The sequence below is a fragment of the Cibotium barometz genome, chromosome 33 (genome assembly GCF_041138505.1).
Source record: "Cibotium barometz isolate CiBa-2024 chromosome 33, ASM4113850v1, whole genome shotgun sequence".
Lineage (NCBI taxonomy): Eukaryota > Viridiplantae > Streptophyta > Polypodiopsida > Cyatheales > Cibotiaceae > Cibotium > Cibotium barometz.
Genome location: NC_141078.1, coordinates 5,993,595 through 6,009,927, shown reverse-complemented (window position 1 = coordinate 6,009,927; position 16,333 = coordinate 5,993,595). Strand labels below are relative to the sequence as shown.

Genomic DNA, 16,333 nt, shown 5'->3' with positions numbered 1-16,333 from the left:
GTGGAATTAGAAGTTCTGTATTGTACTTTTTTTTGGGGATTTTGAGTGATGAGGTTTCTTTCCTGGTGCTTATCAGGATTGGATTATTCAGTATGACCCTCCAGATGATCCAAAGGTAAGAAAAGGAATGTGCCATCTTTGTTTGGTTTCCTTTTTTTGACCTGCCATGGTTAGGCCCTAGTATTACTTTAAAACCTGGTCAAGAATATTTAAAAAATGCAAAAAACTAGTGAAGTCCTTTTGTTAGGGGCTGGTAAAGTCTCTCTCTCTTATTAACTAAATATACCTGCACGCTGGCACCATGCACACTCCCGTTCATCCATACAAAAGATCTCAAACTTTTAAAACACACATATGCATGAATGCGTGCGTGCGCGCGTGCACACACACACACACACACACACACACAGAGAGAGAGAGAGAGAGAGAGAGAGAGAGAGAGAGAGAGAACATGCTCCATGCAAACCCTGGCACAAACACTCCCAAGTTATCCCATAAGAACTTCAATCTCTCTCTCTCTCTCTCTCTCTCTCTCTCTCTCTCTCTCTGTGCACGAGCTAGGCGCCCAAGATCTACTGGGCTGCATAGGCGCTCCGCCCGTCAGCTCCAAGTCCAGGAGATGCTACGGTGATACAGAGATGCCCACACAGGACATGTGGACATTGATGCCCTTTACACAAGTTCCTGAGGATGATAATGAGACCTCTCCACCAGCCACCCTAGCTTGATGTTCCTTGGACCTTGGGTCATCGTGCTATTGTATTCCTGAGGATGCTACTTGTATTTGTAGCTAGTAGTCTTTTTCGAGTGTTATATTTTTCTGTTTTACCAGGATCACTTGGATACTTTGTAACACATCTTGTCTCATAGACCCTAGTGGTCTTTTGAAGATGTCAATAAAAGTTTATTTCTTTCTGTGTGTGTCTCCCACCCACCCACCCATGCATGTCCCTCCCACTAACCACAGCATACATGCTGCCCCCCCCCCCCCCCCACCCCCACCCCCACTCCCCCCGCGCACCCACACGTGACACACATTGTCAAATAAGCAAGCCTAGCCAAGCTCACATCCCCCAAAGCACTCACATCGACAGCACACACAGAATAGCCCACACCATTGAATACCATTACATGGAAAAACTTCTATGCCACCACCACAAGAAAAAGATGTGGCAGGTTCACAGTGTTTCTTACACTTGTTTCACTGTTAGCAGTTGGTCGTGTCAGTGGTTTGATGTAGTACACCATATGTTTTGCTACAGGAGTATATCCACAGAGTTGGACGGACAGCAAGAGGTGAAGGTGCAAGAGGAAGCGCATTGTTGTTTCTTATTCCAGAAGAGCTGGGCTTCTTAGCGTACTTGAAGGTATGCATATTTTGGCCAGGGCATCATTTTCTTCCATTGAGCATCACTCTCGTAGAAGACCTGTGTTGACTCTGGCTTGCATATTCAGAATGCAAAGGTGCCACTAAATGAGTACGAGTTCCCAGAGAACAAAATTGCAAACGTGCAGTCGCAATTGGTGCGCCCTTTTCAGCTTCTGTCACTACTTTTTTTTTGGTTTTTTTTTGTTTTTTTTTGGTTGCTTTGGTTATTTTCTTGGTTGATATACCTGCATTTATTTTCAGCTTTTGATTAGTAATAGATTAACCTTTAATGTAAACAAGGCACTTGTGTTGCAGGAAAAGTTGGTAGAAAAGAATTATTACTTGCATCAGTCAGCCCGGGATGCTTACCGATCATACCTTTTGGCATATAATTCTCATGCTATGAAAGATATCTTCAATGTTCATCGTCTTGATCTTCAGGTATCTTTCCTGAAATGCCCTTGCATGAACATGTCAAGTAGATCAGTCCACTTGTTTATATTTTAAGTGGTGCAGGCATGTGTGCATGGGCTTCTGCAGCCAAATGCTTGATATGCATGACATAATTACCCGGTTATCGTTCCTCTTGTACAAAGAGTGTGCATTCTTAAGGTTACATGACAAGATTAGATAACCATGAAGAGATGATAAGGGTTGATTTAGTGGAAGAGGCCCTAGGATTAATATGTATGTTTTAAGGTGAAGGCCTAAAAGTGTTAAAACCTTTGTAGCTTAATTGGCCACATGGCAGCCACTAGGCAAGAGGGGACTTGGTCAAGCTTGTGAGAAGTCCCGATTAAGGGATTCTTTAAAAGGCACTTGGAAGAAATGAATCATGCAAGGGATTGGGTCGTGTTCAGGAGGTGAAGACGTGAATAGAAATCCTTGTGAAGTAATAAACCTTCAATCATGCGAGTTAGGTTTGGGCTGGAAGAGAAAATGTGGGTAGTGTAATCACAATTGAACCACTTTATTTAAGGCTTACATTCAGTGCTAGTTTACTAAATCACCTAGCACTTCTTTATTCCCACATTAATCACTACTAATATTTAACATTTGGCAAAGTAGAACAAGAGGAACTGGAGAGGCAACTGCTTGAATATTTGAGCAAAGGTTAGATTCAGCTACAACACCAAAACTGTCTCAAAAACAGTCCCATAAATCAGCCATAAACAATCCATGAATCAGCCCCAGAAGAAAGCCTCGAAGCTGTCCCAAAAACAGCTCCATAGAAAACAACCCTTGATTTTTCACACGTGTGAACCTGTACCGCCTTCTGTGCGTCTTTTGTACCATCTGTATAATGAGCATAGAGAGAAGAGGAAGTGCTATACAACAGTGTTCGAAAAAAGTATTTTTCCAAAAAGTGGAAAACTTTTTATCTAAAAATAGTGAAATTATTTTTAAAGAAAAATCTTGAAATCTGAAGGTTTTTGTTCTATAACTACTCAAAATCTGGAGGTATTTATACCTTCAAGTTTTAAATTTGAAGGTATTTTTCAAAATGTGCAAGTGCAAACTACACTAAACTCAGGTTTTTTCGAACTTGATGAACAACCTCTGTACGGCTGCAGCACCACTGTACGGGTTGCTGTACGGCCAGTCCAGTCTCTGCAGCAACCGGCTGAGAGAAAGAGAGAGAAAACTCCATACTGCTGTCGGCCAGATCAGCTGAGACAACATAGCACAGTAGACGACCAACTCCTGTACATGGGAGGAGAGAGAAGATTGCAGTCGGCCAGTAAGAGAGAAATCTCCAAAGGGATGCGCCTTGCTCAGAATAGCCCAAATCCTTGCTTTAATAAAGTCAAGTAGCTCTATTATTGAAGTGCTTTTCCCTTTTTGCCCAAAATAAGTGAACTTGGCCAAAAATATCAATTTTATGCTTTTCTTGGCTTGATGCCCAAGTTTTGGCGAAAATATCAAGTTTATGTTTTTCCCTGGTGGCTTGTAGCCCAAGTTTAAGCTAGGTGCCTCCTTTTGTTCACCTGTCCATGCCCAAAATATTAATTATGTCCAGCCTGTCTTTAATGATGTGTGAACACACCAACTTATAAACATGATAAGCCACTTTAATGATAAAAATCCCATATTGCTCATGTTGCATAGCCATCTTTCCGGCCAAACTTTACTAGCAAATGCTTTAGCTTTCTTCTGTGGAAAATTCCCCGCTTGCACCTTGGTTTCGCCTAGTGTTTTAAACACTGGTCAAGACTAGTGAAGGGACCAAATGGTGACACTCCTTTATAGCTTTGTGGTATCGTGTCTGGATCTGGGCAAACTGGGCCTGATGGAGTAGTGGTGGTTTGCGTCCGGGTAGTCACGGTCTCTTGGCAGCTCTGATCTTCGAGGCTCTCTGTAGTGTGAGCCCTCCTCAAGAGGTAGATGATACAGGGGAGGGGGATGTGGCTCGCTGATAGGCGTGAAGAAGTTGGGGATCTGTGGTTGGGATCTTTGGCTCTGCACCTGTAGAAGCCTCCCTCTAGCTCAAGGAGGAAAAGGCCTAGGCATCTTTGATCAGGATACTCCATCACCCGGCTAAGTGGGCCAAAACCCTCTCTGAACAAGCAGTGGTATCTCCCTCTGATCTCATAATATACAAGGCAGCTGCATATGTAATACTCTGACTCTACCATGTTGTGGCATAATCTGCATACTTTGCCCTCTCTAGGGGTCTATGTTGCTCTCCTTGCCTCAATCTCGAGAGTGTGAGAGAAAACTGTGATCTTACCAATAGTCACCCTCGTAGCATGAGACGTGTGTACATCCATGTAGCCTGGTCGTCTGACAAATCCATCCTTTGTGAATCTAAGGAAATGATCCCTGTAGTACTGCATCTTGGTGGGAAGGGGACCTGACCAAGTCTCCCTAGTGTGCATCTAGATCAAATCCTGACTTAGAACTCCATTCCTCATCATCATACTGGAAGGGCGGTAATCTATCCATGTCGAGCCCATGTGCTAAGAACCACTCATCTAATGCAACGTACCATGATGTGTGATGGCCCTCTGTGGCAATACTCTGTGAGGACTCCATGGCTAAGCGGGGTAGTCTCTCTGGACCCATGGCTCTAATGCGTCTGATGTAGGCTATGGTCTGAAATAGAGCCTCTACCATCAATGGGGGGCATTGCAAGCTCTGCTCTGACGATCTCATGTGGTAGTGATGGTTTGTTGCAAATCATCCTGGAGATCATGAGGATTTGCGTCTCTCCATCTGACGCCAATCATATGTGGAGTGGTTAGGGGCCCGAACCGGTGCTGGATACATCATCGTTGGGGTGACTAAGGTGTCAAATAGCCATCCCTTGGTGCAAGGCTCTTGGAAGCGGATTATCTTTTCTGCTCGCTGAAGCTCCCGCTCTCCCCCCCTGCTCGCGCTTCTGTCTGCACACCCCTCACCCTGCCCGCCCTCGCGCCGCCCCCCCATCCGCCTGCCCTCGGGTTTGCGCCGCCCCCCCATCCGCCTGGTTTTCTTGCGCTGAAGCGCCCCCCTCCCTTGCACTTCGCCTTCGCGCCCCCCCCTCCCGTAGCTCTTCGCCTTCGCGCCCACCCCCCTCCTCTTCAGCGCCTCGCCCCCCCCCCCCCCCAGCCAGCTCTCGCTTCCCCCTCACCCCCCTTTTTTTTCGTGCTGCTTCCGCCCCCCCCTAGGGTTCTGTCTTCGCCGCCTCTCCCCCCCCTCCCCTTCTTTCTGGTTTTCTCCGCCCCCAGGGGTTATTATTATTATTTTACCTTTCGCCTTCCCCCTCCTTCGTGTGCAGCTTGGTTCTTGCAGGTTCTCCGTATCCGCTCCGCCTTCGACACAGCTTCAGACTCTGATGGAGGTTCCTCCCGCCCCACCTCAGAAGGACTCATCCGCAGCCCCCTCGCCCGCCCTTGAGGACACCCCCATCAGGCTTTCTCTTTCGCCGGAAGAGGAAGCGAGCCTCGCCGCAGAGGTGGAACGCCTTCAGGCACATTCCACCATCTGCCGTATAGTCGGCACTCGCCCCAGCAGAGGGGGGATCCGGGATCTTCTCCAGGCCCGCCTTCTTGCAGATGTGGGCAAGATCCTAGACGTTCAGCTACTGGGCCGTGGACATTACCAGATCGAGTTCGAGACAGCCCAGAGCGTGGCCAAGGTCCTAGCCATGAGTCCCCTTGACATCAGGGGTGCTTGGGCTTTCTTCAGACCTTGGCAGCATGGCTTTGACCCTCGCAGGAGACCCCGACCTTCACTGCAGCAGCAGGCCCCTGATGGCCTGCCCACAGATGCGGCTCGGCAGGCAGCCTGCGGGACACCTGCTCAGGCCACAGAGACCTCGGAGTGGCAGCCTGGACAGGAGCGCCGTCGAGGGAGACAGCCACAGCAGCACGACCAGAGACCGTTGTAGCAGCAGTCACAGTCTCAGCATCACTGGGTTCCCGTGAGGAACTGCTTTGCTTCCCTCCAGGAGGAGACCCCTGCGACGACTGAGGACCAGGAGATGCCAGCACCCCCTCCTTCACCCCCCCCACCCCCCCCACCCCCATCCCCCCCTACTGCCTCGCTTTCACCTTCGCCGCCTCCCGTCCCCGCTCCGGTTTCGGCAGCGGCTCCTTCTCCACCTCCCTCGCCCCCTCCTCCCCCCCCCCCCCCCGCGGTCCGCCTCAACTCCCCGGGAGGCCCTGGCAGTCCCCTGGCGTTCACCTGCAGTCAGGAGAGCTATGAGCACCGATCTTGATCGAGCACCGCAGAGGAGACTTACCATGCCGATTCGGGCTTCACGGATATCATCTATCCGCAGTCGGTTGAGTCGCCTCGGCACTAGACATCGCTCGGAGGCTTTTGATTACTCCTTCACACGGCTTTTTGGAGCAGAGAGCCCCCATGAGCCAGCACCCATCCGAGTTCATGTAGTGATACCTCCGGCCCGCGGGGAGGAGGCACTTGATTCAGCGGTGGCCTTCTCGTTCCCTCTCTGTGGCCCATGTGACCGGGAGTGGACTCTGGAGCTCGCTCTTAGCACCTTGAAGACTCAGGCAGTTGAGTTTTCTCACCATGTGAGCGATCTGGAGGTGACAGATGTGATAGGCCGACTATGGGAGTTGGCTCATTTTTTCTCGGATCTCGGGAGTGTGGACGCCTTAGGGATTCGTCATTTGGTCGTTCGCATAGTGGCAGACTTAGCACGTGACCCTGGATATGTATGTATACACGAGGTTGCTCTGTCTGAGCGGGAGGCAGTCGCCATGGGTCACAGCCACCACTGGCGCCTGATCCGTGATTCTTGCAGTACACCGGGTGGGCAGATTCGCAGCCGCTCGGATGGGGACTACTCTCCATCCAAGCCGCTTGCGAAGGCCGGCCGTACGGTTGAGACAGCATCCACCTCAGCAGGTCATCCACGAGGATCATCTCATGGAATGTACAGGGCCTTGGCGGAGCACATTTTATACGCTATCGTGGTTGCTTGAGGCAGGAGCTTCAGAGATGCCTGGTTGGTGGCAGTATTGACAGTTTGATGATGCAGGAGCACCACTTGGGTGAGAGCAGGATCCGGAGATATGGTTCGGTGATGCCTGGTAGATGGGACACCTTTTGGTCTGCATGGTTTGGTCCTTTGGGTGGACAGGGAGGAGTATGCATGGTCATTGCAGATGTATGGCTGCAGACCATTGTGGATCGAGGGATCATTGTGCCTGGTAGAGCACAGTATGTCATTCTGAGGATGCATGATGAGCTATTGGGCGTGCTCAACGTCTATGCGCCCAACCATGCTAGTGCCAGAGCGGAGTTCTGGACCCAAGTTACGGATGCATTGCCAGAGGCCGCACATTGGTGTGTCGGGGGAGACTTCAACATGCTTGAGGACCCGGCCGATAGGGTGGGAGGCAGTCATGTTACAGTGCACGGCACGGAGCTTGCAGCTTGGGAGCGATTTTGCATGTCACTGAGGATCACTGATGCATGGCAGCATGGGGCCTTCTCCCGCTCTCAGGACAGTCTTAGTTTCTCTCGGTCGGATCGCCGACAGGGAGGGACTAATCTATCACGGATTGCTTGCTTTTATGTGGGTGACTGGTTAGGGGAGCGAGGGGGCTCCGTCGGCATTCTCGCTGGCACCTCATTTTCAGATCATGCGCCAGTTATTTTGACATTTGAGGAGAGGACACGGGAGCCCAGCTTGCAGTTGAGGATCCCAGAGAGGGTACTTACAGATCCTAGTCTCGCTGAGGGCCTTTAGAGGATCTGGCATGATAGTCAGTGCTCTGACCAGGATGCAGCAGGCCAGTGTGCCTAGGGACTCATTGAGCTTAGCTCTTTTCTGCACGCTGCAGCTTTGACACGGCTGGGGGAGATTCGCGAGCGGGAGCATCGGCTGAGACGCAGCCTTGCTTCGCTTCAGCGCCTTTAGGAGCAGCAGCCTGCATGTGAGTGAGTGGCGTCCCAGCTGAGCCAGGCACGCCAGGAAGTTAGAGAGGCAGAGGGGCAGAGACATGAGTTTTACTATCGTCGCCAGGCCTCTCAGTGGACGCAGCTTGGTGATAGAGTGACTGGGGAGTTTTTTGAGATTATTGGACCCCGCCATGCTCGAGCAGGAGTCCGTCAGCTTGGGAGGCCGGATGGATCGGTAGCTACTGAGCCTGGGGAGATCAGAGCCATTGCCACTGGATTCTATAGAGACCTGCTTTCAGCGGAGCCAGCCACTGAGGATCGGGATGCTTGCAGACAGACTGTGTGGGCCCATGTGCAGAGGAGGGTCACAGATCGTATGCGTACAGTTCTTGGTGCGCCTCTTTCAGAGGTTGAGCTTGCTGAGGCCTTGAGGGTCCTGCCGCGACTTTGTTGCCCAGGGGAGGACGGACTGACGCCTGCCTTTTTTATGTGCTATTGGGACCTTTTGGGGCCAGGCCTCCGCAGGGGCTTTCAGTATGTTTTGGACACTGGGGTGATGCCACAAAGCTTTTCAGAGGGCTTGATCTTTCTTATCCCCAAGGGGGAGGGAGTATCAGATGATATTCGGCATTGGAGACCTATTACGATCCTCAATACTGTCTACAAGGTCTTAGCAAAGGCCTTGAGTTTGAGGATCCAGCCCTTCCTGGGGGAGTTGATTCATGCTACCCAGACAGGATTCGTCAAGGAGCGCAGTATCCTTGACAACATTTTCACCTTCTGGGACGTGACGGCTCGAGCTAGATTTCTTGGTGAGGACTTGGTCGTGATGCTTTTCGATTTTGAGAAGGCATACGATAGAGTCGATTGGGGTTTCTTAGAGGGCACTATGCTTCGCCTGGGCTTTGAGCCAGGTTGGATTAGAGGGGTGGCGGCTCTGTATTCCACAGCTCGTAGCCAGGTGTTGATTGCAAGAGGACGGGGGCCGAGTTTTGAGCTGACCAGATCAGTCCGTCAGGGGTGTCCCCTCGCCCCTTTTCTTTTTCTCTTCTTTGCGGAGGCTATGAGCATGTATTTGACGGCAGAGGAGGTTGGTTTGAGAGGACTCCAGCTCCCAGTCCAGGGGGAGGACATGCTTGATGCTGAGTTTGCTGATGACACGGGCTTATTTTTGCATGGCCAAGAGGCCAATCTTCTTCGGACAGAGCAGTCGCTCCAGGTTTTTAGTGCAGCTTCGGGAGCATTGATCAATTGGCGCAAGACAGTGGCCTTTTGGATCAGCAACGCTCCCACTCCGGCATGGAGCCCGGACCCCAGTTTTAGATGGATTCCTCCTGGCACAGCAGTGCGGTATTTGGGATGCCAGATTGGACTAGATTTGGCACCTGAGCAGCAGATTGCCCCGCTTCTTCTGAGTATTCAAAAGAAGCTTTTGTCTTGGAGTATAGCTCGACTATCCTTGGTTGGGAGGGTGGTGGCAAATCAGGTGCTGTTAGCGACCATGTGGTACATTACGTCTTGCTGGATCTTCTCGAGCCAGGTACAGAGGCTGATCAGGAACTTTCTTTGGTCTGGGCGGGACGGTCAGCCAACCCGGGCAAAGGTTGCATGGGCAGTTATTACACTTCCGCTGGCTCAGGGAGGCTTGGGCATTATGGATCCAGTCGATCAGAGTAGAGCCTTATTGGGGAAGCTTATTGTTCGGGGGTTGCTTCCAGGCGGCGCTGAGCCTTGGAAAGAGCTTCTCTTGCAGCGGCTGCAGGCTCGGGCTCCCCCAGCAGGGGGTACTTGGGTACCAGAGATTGGATGGATCTTCATAGAGATGAGGAGGACAGGCCTCAGTAGAGGATGGGAGGACAGATTTGCTTTGAGCATCCTGAGAGCTTGGGAGCTGCTGAGACCGGGGATCTCTCAGCGACCTCCTTCTTGTGTTGAGGAGCGGGCCAGACAGCCGCTCATCTAGAGCCCAACGGTTCGCACAGAGCAGGGTCATATGCTGAGTTCTCGGCCTCGTCTAGCCTGGGGACCTTTGGCGCGGCAGGCCCAGCACGTAGTTTTGGAGACTGGCAGGCCTTCTGCAGTCTCCCAGAGGAGATCCAGGTGGAGAGGCTGAGTCACTTCAGAGGGAGGTTGATTATGAGGGATGATATTCAGGAGGCACTCACAGAGGAGTGGTTCACGCCTATCGAGCTAGTGGCCCCACGGTGGATGGGAGCCTTTACACAGTTGGAGATCCTGATTGTTGTCAGAGCTTGCACTGAGGATGGCAGATGCCTCTACTACGAGATTCAGGATGAGGTCAGACTTCAGAGAGTGGAGGTGGAGTCGCCTTTGGTTGCAGAGTGCACCTTTCAGAGGATACGGGTAGTGGCCGCCGCTTCCCGGAAGTGGCATATTGACCCAGACCCTGCAGATGTGCTCCCGGATTGGCGCATATGGGCATATGCAGCGCGCCCCTTGGCCCGGCTACATTGGGACCGTGGGGAGTACGAGTGGCATGATCCTTATGCATCCCTTGAGGCCACAGAGATCACCTTTTTCCAGTATACCTTCGGCTGGGGCGGCATATTTTGACGGCGAGGAGGATGGTCTCTCCAGCTCCAGCGGGCCATTGGCGGCTACAGGGACTCTCATAGGAGTTCCTGGAGGATTTTTGGGCCCGGCTCTGGGCTAGTCGACAGGCCCGCAGGATCTCGACTTTCCAGTGGGTGGCTGGTCGCCCACAGGGACTCAGCAGTTGGCACCTGGCTTGTTTTCAGCGGTCTTCCGGCGGCCTGCGTCCGATGCGGCCACCCTATGGAGACACAGAGACATTGCCTTTGGGATTGCCCTCAGGCGCAGCAGATTTGGCTGCGGATGCTGAGTATTCTGGCCCCCCTCTCTCCAGAGGGTATGTTTACGTGGGGTGCCGCTGCTTGGTCGACTTCGTCAGGGCTTGCTATGGGCTATGAGATGGAGCAGGACAGTCAGGCCATCAGATTCATTAGGGGCCAGCCTCGCCTTGTTCCGTCACCGGATTTCTTGTCCGCCAGCTGTTTACGATGGGAGCTCCTCAGCAGCCTCACCATCTGGTTCACCTGGAGGGCCCGGTGTTTCAGGGCCTTTGAGGGGAGACTGGAGCCACCAGCAGAGACTGTACGGGGGATTTGGCAAGAGTTGATCCACACCCTGCGAGGACAGTATGACCGCATCCGGGGCGACTCGGATGAGGCGATCTTGCGGCGCCAGGCCTTTCACACCACCTGGCGCAGCGGCCCCTTCTATACCCTACACGCGGGATCCCCCCGTTGGCATTACAGGCCACCTGTTTGGCTTTTCCCCCCTCCTATTGTATGATTTAGCCCCTCAGTTCTTTGTACTGATGCTTGTATTTTGCAGCACCTAGGGAGAGTCTCCCGGGCTGCCTTGCTTTGTTCACTGCTCTGTTTTTCTTGTGAGCAGGAGAGGATCTTTTGTAGCCCTACGGGCGTTTTTATATAACTAATGAAAGGATCTTTTCTCGGGGGGGGGGGGGGGGGAAAGGCTCTTGGAAGTGAGCCTGATGACACTGTCGCTCCATCAATGCAAGGGCAACATAACCTTGGGTGAGCCTGTCCTGTGATGTTTGTCTCATGGAGAAATGGCTCCCATTACTAGTGAAGGTAATACCCAAGTAAACATATAATTCTATCACCTCCACCCGACTGCCTCTATATGTGATCATTGTATCTTTCATAACTCGTCTGGAAGTGTGAAAGATCACGACCTTGGTTTTCCCAAGGTTCACTGAAAAGCCTGTCTGTGTACAAAAATCATCTAAGGCATCCATGTGGCGTTGCAGTCCCTCCTGCGAGTCAGATATCAGAATGATGTCATCCACAGAGTAGTAAAGTGACCAAAACCCTTGAGAGTGATGCACCACTCCCTCCTCTGTCTATGAAGTCCGTGACCTCATCTATGTATAGGCCAAAGAGTGTCGGGGAGAGGGGGCAGCCCTGCTTCACCCCCATAGTACTATGTATGTCCTCTGACAGACCACCTGGGCATCTACTTCGTCCCGTCACCCTCTCATATAAAGCAATGATCCCCCAGATCATATCTGAAGGCACCCCAGGAGTTTGCATTCTTTGTAGGAGCCGGTCCCATGGCACTGTGTCGAATGCTTTGGGGAAATCCACAAAGCAACAATAGAGTCTTTGCTCTTGTGACTAGGCATGCTCAATCAGGCTCCTCAAGGTGAAGATATGATCCAGTGTGCAGAAGTTATTGCGGAACCCAGCATGTCCTGGAGCACGAAGACCCTCCCTCTCGGCTAGAGAGCTGAGCTCTGTCTCAAGTACTGATCCATATATCTTGGCCATAATATGGCCAACCATGAGAGTCCTGTAGTTCCCGGGGTCCATCGGGTCACCTGATTTGTGAATGGGGGTAATGATATATTCATGCTCCATGTGTGTGGGAAGCCCTCTACAAGTGCCCTGTTGAAGAGATGCGCAAGGAAAGGAGCTATGGTGGTAGAGGCATAAGAGAAGTGCTCACCTCATATCCTTGTATGATTTGTGGATCTCCCATGATGTAGCCTCTTAAGAGCTTTCTCTACCATACTTGAAAATGAAAAAAGTAGAGGTGGTGGGTCGAGGATCGGGTGGAGAGGGTAACGGGGGCTGATCTAGTACATGGTAGAGGGACTTTGTATAATCATGCCAGGTGGTTGGATCAGTAATGGGTGTGGGTGGTCGTGGCTCACGAAACCGCCTCCAAGCCTCTTTCGAGTGAATAGTTGGTACAACTCCCAGTATTGTTCGATTTCGTGTTTCCTCTTCTTTCGACGAGTCAGAGCTCGGTTTAATTTCTGAGCTTCACACTCAGAGATCTCCCCTAGTTCTTTCTGTCGTTTGAGGCGAATCTCACGACACTCGTTGTCGTACCAACCATTCTGGGGCATCATCCCTAGTTTAGCTTTACAGGGGGTATGGGTGGTATGAGGGAAGCTGGCAATGGCAGAGGAGTGGAGTAGATCAGTCAACTGTGATGTGAGTATCTCGGGATCCATGTCGAGTAGACCATGGTAAAGGGTATCCTGATATATGTGATCACAGTCATCAGTGAAGTGGACAGTGGTGTGATGGGTGGATGTGGGTGCTCCGGGAGGGGGAGGGGGGGTGGCTATCATGGTGAAAGATAAGTATGTGTGGTCAGCTCCGATGGGTATGGGGGGTACTGCGAAATCATGTATGAGCTGAGCTGTCTCCCGGGAGCCTAGGATGTAATCCACTGTGCTCCTTTCACCTCCATGTGGAAAGCATTAAGTCCTCCTGACTGTGGCCATCTCTCCATCCTGTTATAGATGAGGAGATGGTGGCGTGATCCTAGCTCCAGAAGCTCCCGTCCATAGTATTTGACTGGCTTAGTATCTGCAGATACCCTCTGTGATCCAGAGTCCTCGTCGTCTAGAGTAGGTAGCTGTATTTGATCTCCCTCAAAATCATATGCAGTGCACTGTCTGCTCCTCGTCCTAGCATTGAAGTCTCCTACTAATAAGACCTCTCCCAGTCTGAGGTACTGCGTAATCTTATCTGAGAGCGTACTGTATGGTGATGTAGCTCCTCCGGTCTCCTCCCTCTCCTCCTCCTCTATCTCCTCTGTATTCGTGGCATAATGTGAGGTGTCTGGTGGAAAGTAACACACAGCAATGTACATAGTCCTGGCCTCTTGTCAGCTGAAATCTCACCCACATAAATCAGCGGGTCTCTGCTGATAATGCTGATCCTCGACTGAAGCTCTGTTCTGAATAGGATGGCCATTCCTCCCGATCCTCTAGCTTTACCTGCTCCCCGTGTGCTCCCTCTGAAAGCTGATTCCCACTGAAATCCTGTTACACGTGGCAGACCTCTCTGAGGGCTCTGGTGTCTCTGTAAAGAAAATAATGTCCCTGTTCCTGATCACATCATCCATCCTGCCTGGGTCCGACCATAGTGCTCCATTGCAGTTCCAGACTGCATGCTGTATTCGTGTCTCACAGGCCGCGTATCCTTATGCGATCACCTTGCCATCAATGATGACATGGCCATCTCTGTAGAGTGCTTTCTTCCCTTCTGCTTGGGCTGCCCGTACTTCTGGCATGAGCTGTTTCCGGTGCTACACGTGGGCCTGTGTGAGGTCCTCATCTAGGTAGATGGGGCTGCCCTCCAAACCTCCGAGAATGACCCTCTTCTTGAAGAAATCAATCCTCTTCACTTCGTTGTCAAACTGGAGGATAAGCGCCCGTGGGCGTGAAAGGTCCTTCCCTGCCTGCCATGCTTTGAGAGAGAGAGAGAGAGAGAGAGAGAGAGAGAGAGAGAGAGGTTAACGTCTACAATAGTCCGATAAACGACCATATGAATGACAAAGTTGGAGTAGCCATATGAAGGCTGAGGCATGTGAAGTAGTAACAGTATCCTATCTGGGAGAGGAGAGTCAATGGGTAGGTGCTGCATCTGTGACCTCATACATGCTCTCTACATCCAGTGTCCATGGGTTAATATCCCTGTGTGTCTGTACTGTGGAGAATCTCTTGCATCTAGAGCTACCGTGTGAAAAGTCATCGCCTTTGTGTGGTAGGCCTCAGAATCCAGATGTTTGGCCTGTTGAACTGGAGTGCTCTTCAATGTGACACCTGGGAGGCAGGATGGCTCTGGTATCACCAGTGTCTGCTCCCTGGTTGGTATGAGAGAGAGAGAGTCTTTTAGCGTCGTAGCCAAGTAATGGATCACATATGATCCATATGACAGAACTGACGTGCAGGGTATGGGGCTTGAACTCAGTATCTCTTGAGTAGGAGCATAATACGCAAACTACTATGCCAGCATGAGAGAGAGAGAGAGAGAGAGAGAGAGAGAGGGAATTATGATATGTTGTTATCTACAGGCTTTAGCACTCTCATTTGGATTCAGCTGTCCTCCCAAGGTTAATCTCCAGATTGACAGTAATGCTTCCAAGTTCAGGAAAAAGGGTATGAAAGGGGCGAAAGCAGGAAAAGGCCGCTTGGAGGGTAGGAGCAGTGGTCATGGTTTCAGCTCGAACAATCCGTATGGTAAACGACAAGAAGGAGACAGAAGGCAGCTTGTTCACATATGACATGTATCCTAGCTTATTTGTAATGTTTCGATTTTTTTTTTTTTGATGTAGCTTGACTGCTTTCCCATGAGAGGGGTGAATGCACTTGAGCATAGGGTGGGATGGCCAAACATGAACCTGTTTATTCCACAGGGATCTCTTCATATGGTCCTGGATAAGGTCATAAATCATAATGAGGTCAATGCCTGTTTCTCCAAGATTTACTGTAATTGAACCAATATGTGTGTGGTAAAGTTTAACCTAGCATGTAGAGCACATTTTTTGTATAATCATGTTCATGGACAACAAGGAACATGGTTTTTCATGTTCTCCATATATCAATGAGGTGGGATCAAGGCACAGATGTGTATTGCATCGTGTGTTCTGCCCTGTAGGATAAGAAAAGGGAAATTAAGTTCTCCAGGTGCCTTGGTTCTATTGACATGTTTTCCTCTAGCGTATGTTGAGCATGGCTGGCATTGTGGCCTCCGTTCATCTTTGAGTCATTCGTTTGGGAAGAGTTGTAAGGACTTTTACATGGGGAGTAAAAACAATCCCAGCTTTGTAGAGTTGATTGGCACAATGAATATGGCATCACCCACAAGAATGCAAGAATGGGCCAAAAGCAGTGGATAATTTTAAGACTTTCTTTAGAAATTGAATAATTGTAGGTCTTAAGACCTTAATAGTGAAGTAGGTTGTGAGTACATGTCATGAATTTATTTGCAAAAATGAAAAAAAAGGGCGTTTTTAGTGGAGATGAGTTTCTGTGAGAGGTTAGAAAAAATTGTGTAGAAGGGATATCAAAAAATGGTGAGGTAGTGGATGCATTGGCGAAAGACTACCAGTAAAAGAGGGTTTTTGTCCGTGACACATGCATTGTTCAGAAAGAAGTTAACCCTTCATTTAAAAAAAATGTGCGGTATTATGTCATGTTGGACAGATCTTGTGCTTATCTCTAGGCATATGTACGTGAGGAAGAGTCATTACAAGTACCATTAGCTTTTGCTAAGACAAAAAAAATTTGGCAACAAATTTTACCTCGCCATTGTGATAAATTCTCTTTGAGCTGTTTGATGAGCTGAAAAGGGAGCACATTGCACGTAGTGTACATCAAGGTCACTCGAAAACTGAGAACTGGGTACTAGTTAAGAGGCATGGACTAGAAGGAGCTGTTTGTGTCAGGGCTCCCATGATGAGTGTATTTTTACTGTCTTATGGTTGCCCTACATGGTAGATTGATGTTAAATTATTGTGCTCCTATGGCCATGAAACTCTCAAGTCTTGTAGATGCACTCCTCTGTGTGGATGAGTGCGTTACTTGCGGGACGACATACGACATATTCAGATTTTTACTTCTCCCCTATTAGCATAGTATATGAAGCTCATGTATCAATTTTGTAGCATATGCATTGTGATTCACTAAGGGTGCATGTACTATATACAACTCTTTTGTGAGGTAATCATTTAATTAATAAGACTATCTAGGAGCCTTTCGAAAAGAGTAGTATCTAACTCCAACGGTCCATTTGG

The 16,333-nt window shown here is 50.1% G+C and overlaps 1 protein-coding gene across 1 annotated transcript in view; it reads left to right on the top strand.

The window, feature by feature from the left end:
• Positions 1–15,240, top strand: part of LOC147619225 (ATP-dependent RNA helicase HAS1-like) — a 28,952-nt gene extending 13,712 nt beyond the window's left edge. Inside the window, exons 9-13 of the mRNA XM_086772866.1 lie at positions 77–115; positions 1,263–1,367; positions 1,456–1,524; positions 1,685–1,810; positions 14,612–15,240. Of these exons, the coding sequence (XP_086628992.1) occupies positions 77–115; positions 1,263–1,367; positions 1,456–1,524; positions 1,685–1,810; positions 14,612–14,821 (549 nt within the window). The 3' untranslated portion in view covers positions 14,822–15,240. The remainder of the gene's footprint in view (positions 1–76; positions 116–1,262; positions 1,368–1,455; positions 1,525–1,684; positions 1,811–14,611) is intronic.
• Positions 15,241–16,333: the final 1,093 nt, after the last annotated feature.